Genomic DNA, 8488 nt, shown 5'->3' on the forward strand with positions numbered 1-8488 from the left:
CTTAAAAAAAAAAAAAATCCGCAGCCTAGCAAGTAATCAGTCATCACCCTAAATAAAACAAACCTATCAATTTGCCCGAATTTCCAAGAGTGAAATAAATAAAGCTCTGCTGGAATTTACCTACACAAATTGAGACTTTGGTAGGAAAGAGAGAAATAAACTAGTCTTTTTTTTTTTTTTAGATTTGTTTACAGTATAAACCCTGGGGTTTCTGCATCTTATGACTACTGATTAAAAAGATATATGGTTGTTTACTAAGGTTCTCAAAGCACTATGCAAATTCAAATCACCTTGGGTATAGTTTGCCCTTAAAGCTATAAAGTAAATATGGAAGCATTTTGTTAATAAGGCTAAAATATGTTAATTTAAATAGTTGGCTTTGAATAGAATTTTCCTTTAAATCATTAATAGGAAAATGGAGAGAGCCTGGGTGGTCAAGCATGAAATGTAAATGAGAGTAGTTTTCTTCTTTAGGCCTTATCATCTGATGTCACCTGACGTTAAAATTTAAATCTGATGGCCTTATAGTTTGCAATATCATGAGACAATGCAGCTTATGCCCCAGATTTTTTTTTGACGGCAGTATTGAAACTCTGATTTTTAAGTACCATTTTCAAATGACAAAGTCAGAGTAAAAAAGATATGTGAACTGAGTGGAGACAGAAAAGGAGCTTGCCTGTCCCTTTATGTATAGGACCGTATTTTTTTTAAATCAAAAATTAAGATAGAGGGTGTTAGAGCAGAGACAAACCTAGCTAACAGTGAAATACAAAGTGAACAATGAAATTCCTTAAGGACTAATGCAGGAAGCGTAGTTTTGTCTTATTAATATGAGGAATATTTTTTCTTCCAAGCAGAAAAAGGCTTTAGGAACCTCTTTTCGGCTTTCCAGTTTCTAGTCAGCTCAAAATGGCGACCATTTCCTATTCTCAAGCAGCTGGTGAGAACGGCAAAGCACAGCTGCACGGGGAACCTCAGGAAAATCAAAGCGGACACCAGGCCTTGCTTCCACCGTCCTGCCACCAGGACAGAATTGCAGAGAAAGGGGAATTTAAAATGCACACGGGTTAGCCAGGTACTAAAGATAACTACATCCTTAAATATTACTGATTCCATGATTATAAGCTTTTCAACTTAGTTTCCCTTTTTTTGTCTTTTTTTTTTTTTTTGGACCCAAAAAGAAAGACTTTTGGGTGTTACAAATTTGTATCAAACAAGAAAATGGATTATTTTGGCTGCTTTATAGGGATAACAAAATTCATGAAGGTTAAGCAACCATTCAAGCTCATGCTGTTTCACTTTAAAGCATTCTAAGTATGCTTTACTTGGAAGTCAACAACAGCAACACGCTGTCTTCCAGAACTGCATTCCTATACCAACAAGATTCTTACGCATAGGAATTACTATAAAGGCGCACCCATGGTGAAGATCACACTGCACTGAGCTCTGGAGAATATTCTGGAAGCATCACTGAATGGCGTCCTCTCTGTCGGGAAAGAAATGAAATTCAGCAGACGCAGCAGTTTTTGGAAGGAGAAACGGCTTAACTCTTAGAATGTTTTTTGCTGGAGTGGGTATATTGAGAGCTGCGTCCTCTGGAGCTTTTTAAATCTGTGGACCGTTGAATATCATGCTGCCTTTTTTTTTTTTTTTTTGAAGTTACAAAATACTCTGTGGGGTGACAGGCATGGAAAGTTTGGAAAATTAAATGCTTAAAACTTCAGATAATCCAGATGACATACATGCAATAGTATTCCATGAAGAATTTATCCAACCCAATCCCTTGCATCTCATTAGCCAAAGCACAGACTCCAAATTTTGCACCCCCAAAAAGAAGGTAAAATGCAAGGGTCTTACAGCAGCTCCTGGGACGTGCTGAGAGCCGCTTTGTTACAAGTGTATCCAATGTCCCCAGCACCAGAGACTTGTGGGGCACTGCTCATTTCTGCTCCATTCGCTCTGCAGCTCCCAGCGGTGGTGGTTGTGTTATGAAGGCAGACCCCGCCAAGCTGGCCGACAAGACGCTGCGCACCCCCAAATGCTCGCGGTGCCGGAACCATGGCTTCCTGGTGCCGGTCAAGGGCCATGCGGGCAAGTGCCGATGGAAGCAGTGCACCTGCGAGAAGTGCTACCTGATCACGGAGCGCCAGAAGATCATGGCTGCGCAGAAGGTGCTCAAGAAGCAGGCCTCCGAGGAGGAGCAGGAGGAAGCCGTGAGCGCCCATGGGTCCGAGCTGGCCCCCGGGGCTGCGGCTGCTGCCCCAGGCGCAAGCCTTCGCCCGCTGCCTCTGCTTGCCGCTTCGGGGGACGTGGAGCTGGGCCGCGACAGCCGCGTGGTCCCCGGCTTTCCTGAGAGGCCCCCGCGTGGCCCAAGCCCTGGCCCGAGCGCCTTCCAGCCAGTTCTGGGTGTCCACGGCCACGTGGGGCTGAGCAGCCGCCCCGCGCCGGCCGTGCCCAGGCCTGTGGGGCCCTTGCTCGGGGCCGAGGCCGCCGGCAGGGGAAGCCCCGGTCGCCTGGAGCTGCGCAGGCCGCTGCGGCCCGTGCCTAGCCCGCCGTTTGCTGACTTCGGTAAGACCCCTAGGCCCTGCGCGGCCTCGCCCCACGCTGGCTTCTCTCCCGGCCACGGCCTCCCCGCGACCCACGTGGCGGGCCAGGCCAGCAGGGCCCCGCGGGCTTGCGCTTGGGGGTGGGGGATGGGGAATGCTTTCCAGGGGTCCCCTTGCGTACGGGTTTGGGTTCGCCTAACAGGTAAAAAGAGAAGGAATAGGATGACCAGATGGTTTTTTTTAATATTTAGCTACAGCTTTTGCCTTTTCGTACTGCAATAGAAAGATGGCCCCCGGTTGGCTCAGGCCGCGGCCCCTCCCCCCGCACGCTCCTGGGAGCTGGTCCTTACTGCGCCTGTGCGCCTCTTCCCGCCCGTTCCTCGGGCTGGAGCTCCTCCCCCAGGACGTCCGCCCAACCGGGACTGCGCCTGCGCACCCTTGCTCCCTGCGGTTTGGAGGCCCTTTCTCCAGCCATGTGCTGACCGAATGCGCCTGCGCACTGGGCCCTTTCTCTGGACGGTTGGGGGCTGAGATAGCGGACTTGCTCTTCCCTGGAGACCCGTCAAATTGGTCCGTCAATTTGTGGTTACCTCTTTTTGTGGTTACCTCTGTTTTTCTTTTAAATACCCATCCTGCCATGTGCATAAATTACATTGTTCCTTATGGCTTGCTGCTTTCACTATTAAAGCACAATTTCACGTATAGATTTGAGGCTTAAAAATGGCTTTTATGGGGTGCAGACAAGCGTTTCCCTATGGCAGTGTGGGAGAAAGAGCACCAGTCTGAGTCAGGAGGGTGGGGGCTGCTCATTCTAATCTGAGGCAAGCTCCCTTTTTGCCGTCTGTCCCCTCTGTACTAAATGGTTTGGCCTAGATGTTTGCTGAACAGCAAACCTAGGAGAAGGATATCTTTCCATAGACACGATGCCTTTTTTTGCCCCAGTGAACTGGAGCTGAACATTTATGATGTGTCAAACACAGCCATCCCCTGTGACTGGGGGTGGGGTCATATTCCTTGCCCTCAGGGTCTTGTCCTTGTGGGAGGGATAGCATTGGTCAAAGACTCACACGACCGAATGTCCAGAGCTCTTAACAATTGATGGGTTAGGTGTAGTGTGAAGAAAGAGCAGAAGCTGAGTACTGAGGACTCCAGAAGACAAAATGGGGTTAGAGGAGGAAGCCTTCCAAGCCCAGGGAAGGATATCTGTAAAGTCTTTGAGATGAATGACAAAGAAGCAGCTGCTAGATATAGTATGAGGAGGCTATAGTGGAGGCTGGAACTAGTCACAGGGGCTTTGTGGCTGTATCTAGGACTTCTAAGAGCAGTGGGACATGGTTGAAGATTTACAGGGCAGGAAAGGTTAAAAGAGTAATGAATGTGGAAGTTCTTTGTAAGTGGATATATTTATTATATTTCTACCTTTAGACAGTAATGCGATGCTCTTTAACACCTCCTTCTTTGCTGGTCTTCTCAGGGCTTTCTCTGAGCATCAATTCAGAGTGTGTGGTGGGCTCTGAGTTCCTGGAGAGAGAGCCTTCCAAGCTGTACCCCAGCTGCTCCAGTATGCATTCCTACCGCCCGTTCCCTCTGGGCTACCAGGATGCATCCTCGACCTCGGGGGTCCCTCTGCAACGCGGCTTCCGGCATGTGTCTTATAGCCATTACCATGGAGGAAGCTTGGTGAGTCCCATCCCTGATTTCTTTCCCTGTTCTTCCTTGTCCCAGCTGCCATTTCTGCCTTTAAGGATCATCAATACCAGGAAACCAAGTGGCAGCTCTGCTCTGTGCCATGTCCCTAAGGGGCTGATAAGAGGGACAGAGCATTCATCCTGCACAGTGTGCACCTCTGGGAGGGCACACATGTGGCCAGGACCCCACCACTCTGCCTGGGCTGTGGCATGTGCTTTTCAGAGCTGTGGCCTAAAAGTCTCCGGGGAGTCCGGTTAGACAGAATACAGACACATGTCAGGTAAGCCTGGGGAGCAGCCACACGGTAACACCAAGCCATCACCATCAGCCTTGACTCCTGGCATGGACTCCTCCTGGATACCAGAAAGGGAATTTTACTTTCCTGGAGCCGTGCAGTTGGGGGCAGAGCTAGGAGCAAGCATAGGTCTCCTGCCACAGGTATGGCCCATCTCTCTATTTTGGGTGTTGTAAGCTATTTATATATATATTCATATACATGTAAGTTATCTTCCACTGCATTAACAGGAAAATGCTTAAAAAGCACTGATCTTGGTAATTTCCCAGGTGCCTAATATGGACCTTTAAGATCCAAGTTTTTACCCCGTTGAGGAGTTGAGGCAGAAGGCTGAGAGAAGATATTCACCCAAAGTCATAGAACTGGAGCGTGAGGGACTCAGGTGCAAGTCACACCGCTGGTCAGCGACTAGCCAGCATGTATACCTCACTCGCCTTGTCTCTAGAGCTCAGGCACTTTCTGTTACCCTAAGTTTTCTCTCAGAGGCAGAGCAGTCATGGCCCTAAACCCGACCCAGTCCCAAATCAGGGGCACCGGACACCCCGTGGCAGCCCAGAGAGAGCAAAAGCATTTCCAGCCTCCACACAAAGAGAGGTTCTGGCCAAGTGGAGCACCCACCCACCGTCTGCTCACAGAAGCCTGGCGTCCAGGGCAGGCCACTGATTGACAGGCTTGCCAGACGGCCTTTGTTAAGAGTGTGATCTCAGTCGGTTTATCTGGGCCTGAGCTGCCACCACAGGCCCCAGGCAGGAACTGTGATTCAGGGAGAGACTTGGCTGAGCAGCTTGGAATTAAAACACTAATAATCCCCCTCCGACCCCCTTCATGTCTGGTTAGAGGATCAGGCAATATTTGTGAAGCTGTTTCAAACCCAAGAGCCTATGAATTGCTTTCACACTGTCCTGCTGCCCTCTGCCCTCTGGTGCCTCTGCCATACCTGCTGCTGTTTTGCTTCCTCTGTTCTCTTCCCACAGAAGAGCACAAACCTGGAGTTAGATCAAGGGTCCATCCTCCCTCCAATATTTCCTAGCCGTGTACCTCACCTCTGAGGACCTCACTCATGTTCTCAGTCTGTGCAGTGGGATCCGTGTGCCTACCCCATAGACCCTTGATAGACTGAATAAGGTATAGTGGCAGGTAAAATGCCTGACACAGGGTCTGGCGTGTAGTGGGCTCTTGAAAGTGGGCTTTTCTTTTCTTCCTTGTGGTTAAAGTGAGTTCTGAAATCTGTAAGGAGATTGTTTTCTAGACGGCCTTGAGGCTTTAATACTCTTCATGGGTGACTCACCGGAGTAGGGGCACTATATGGAGTTTCTCAAACTCCCTTGACAAAGAATACTTCTAAGAGCACTTAAAAATATCTCAGTAGGAAGCTGGAGTTCTCCAGAACACAACTTGTAAAGTGCTGCTCTGAAGTGTTGTATGAGAAATAAATAGTAGGAATTACATCTGAAACTCATTTTTATTTTCTATTACATTCAGTCTTTCTCAGTTAAGCTCTGAGCTCATCCCGCTTCCAGATCCCCTCATTTCAGCCGTGGGGGCCTGTGACACAGTGTTCGTTTCCCTCTCCTAAAGAAGGAGCAGAAACAGACGGGTTGATTGCTGATGCCACCAGCTCCCCTGGCCCAGTCACTGCTGCATCACACCCAGGTTGCTGACTTCTGTGCAGTTAGAACAGGGTCCCCAAAGGGCCCCAATCCTGAGTCTGAGTCATGATATGTGCCAGAAAACGGGACCACAGGTGCTTAGGATGCGCCAGAATCCTCCCCTAGCTGGAGTAGTGGGGCAGGACAGACTGGGGGTCCAGGTCTGCGTCAGCAGCCCAACAGCCCTGTGGCCTGGGCCCATGGCTTCTTCTCTAGGACACTTCATCATTAGATCAAAGGGAGTAACAGAGTCTCCCTCTGGGGGTAGAGAGGGTATGTGCAGGACCGTAGTGGCTGCGCCCAACCCAGGCTTTGCTGAGGGACCAGTGCCACCCGCCCCAGTCACCCGGTGGGGGTGTGCTGGAGACTCCATTCCCCCCACGCCCGTGGGGCCAGAGGGAGCCCCTTGTGTGGGAAGGAGACAGAGTAACCCTTCCCCGTGTGCCCTGCAGGTGTCAGAGCCAGCGGGGGATTTTCCACCGAGCTACTACCCGCCCCCCCAGCCTCCCCCCCAACTCCTGCCCCCAGGCTTCCTTGCTGCGCTCCACCTCCTGCCACCGCCACCGCCGCCCCCTCCACCGGCCGCCTTCTCGCTGACCCTCCTGGCGGACACGGACAGGGAGACCACTGGTGAGTGGGTGCTGGCCCAGCTAGGGAGAGCCAGGGGGACCTCCTGGAGGACAGCGGGGCACAGAGAGCAGGATGTCAGTGTGCTGGCCTGGGATCAGCACTTCCCTTGCACTCTCACATCCTAGGCCAGCATCTGGGAGACACCTTCCTAGTATCTGGGGATGCCCAGGCCAGCATGTGGGGAGATGCCTTCCTAGGCCAGAGACCTGGGCACCCTGTGGACGCTGAGGCGGGCTGGAATTTCTGTGGCATCTCTGCCTGTCTCCAGGCCATATACCAGTTCCCTCACCTCACGCCGGGTACAGGACAGCGGCTGTGCTAAGTTAGTGCTCGCGTCTCCTTTCACCCTGTCCCCACACTCGGGGGTCCTTTGACAGAAGCTGCAGAGCAGAGCGGCTTTCATGGGGCCGCTTGTGACCAGCAGACCTGGAGACCTTGAACTGTAGCAGGTGTTCAGAGTTTCCCAACACCTGGCAAATTAGGGCAGATGAATTCTCAGTAGGGGCCTGGAAATGATGCAAATGCTATGTGTCTGCAGTTTGTATCTGTGGGTAGGTAATGTTCTCTCTTTCTAAATCCAGTCCTCCTCCTCTGTCCTTCGCAGATGACCAGGATGCGGAGGTGCTGGGGGAGCCCAGCCAGCCATCGTCTCGGGAGCAGTCTGACTAGGCCCAGGCCCTCGGGCCAGCAGAGTGGGCCCTTAGGGGTGTGACAGGAGTTTGTTTCTATTCATTGATGTGCAAGGAGGAAGGATAGTGATAGGCATAAGGTAACAGTTAATTTCCATTTAAGTTAGGAGGAAAAAGGGTGATTTCTCAGGCTCTCTCTGTCCTGAGATTGTGGAGGAACGTAGAGGATGAAGTTACCAAGGAAGGGCCAGGGCTCTGAGCACTGGGGGGCTGGTGGAAGCTCACATTTAGGAATGAATTTAACCATCTCTGGGTTGTGCTGCTGTTTCTCAGACTCACACCCCAGAGGTGGTCTTTGATTTCTTCAGGCCCCACTCCAGGACAGGAGGCACCATCTATTTCAGCCTTCTGCTTCTGCCACCTCTGCTTGGTCCCCAGCTCGGGGCAGCATAGTCATCAAGCTTCCAGCACATTCTGGAAGCTGGTGCGAGCAGCCAGGACCAGGGCATTGACAGCGGGTTCTGCAGCGTCCTTCCTGCTGCTCGTCTCCCTGGCCACAGCCCCTTGCCTTCTCCAAAGGGCTTTCTAGTAAGCATCCTGCCCGTTGGGGCTACTTCACCTCACCTCCATGAAGTTCAAGCCACTATTGGCATCATTTTTTGTTCAAAAAAACTATAAAGTTTGACTATTTTGATGTTTTTATAGTGATCGCCAACTTTAAAAAGTAGGCTGTTCATAAGCACTGATGCAGTTCTCAGAATAGTGCTTCCAAATCACCTATGATGTCAGCAGTTTCTTCTCTGGGGACAGTTGACTTGAAATAAAATGAGCAGTGAAAATCCTTGTGGATGGTTTATTCTCTCTAAATCCTTGAAGAAGGCTCGTTTGGGTAGAGTGGCCGGTCCTGGGTTTGGGGTATGTTGGTTTGCCCTTGATCAGTGCAGGTGCCGGGAGTGAATGATTCCTCACTGAGCGGCAGAGTCCTGTTCTCCATTCATGGAAGGACTGGCTCGCAGGATATAGTTGACCTGCTTCCCGTCCTGCCTGTGG

General features: G+C 50.8%; 1 protein-coding gene across 1 annotated transcript; it reads left to right on the forward strand.

The window, feature by feature from the left end:
* Positions 1-1988: 1988 nt before the first annotated feature.
* Positions 1989-7478, forward strand: DMRTB1 (DMRT like family B with proline rich C-terminal 1; the record flags this gene model as incomplete). Its single annotated transcript, XM_084243742.1, has 4 exons — positions 1989-2568; positions 4021-4226; positions 6632-6809; positions 7414-7478. 4 exons carry the CDS (start codon positions 1989-1991, stop codon positions 7476-7478), a joined length of 1029 nt encoding a protein of 342 aa, XP_084099868.1.
* Positions 7479-8488: the final 1010 nt, after the last annotated feature.

Source organism: Talpa europaea (assembly GCF_964194135.1).
Source record: "Talpa europaea genome assembly, chromosome: 9".
Lineage (NCBI taxonomy): Eukaryota > Metazoa > Chordata > Mammalia > Eulipotyphla > Talpidae > Talpa > Talpa europaea.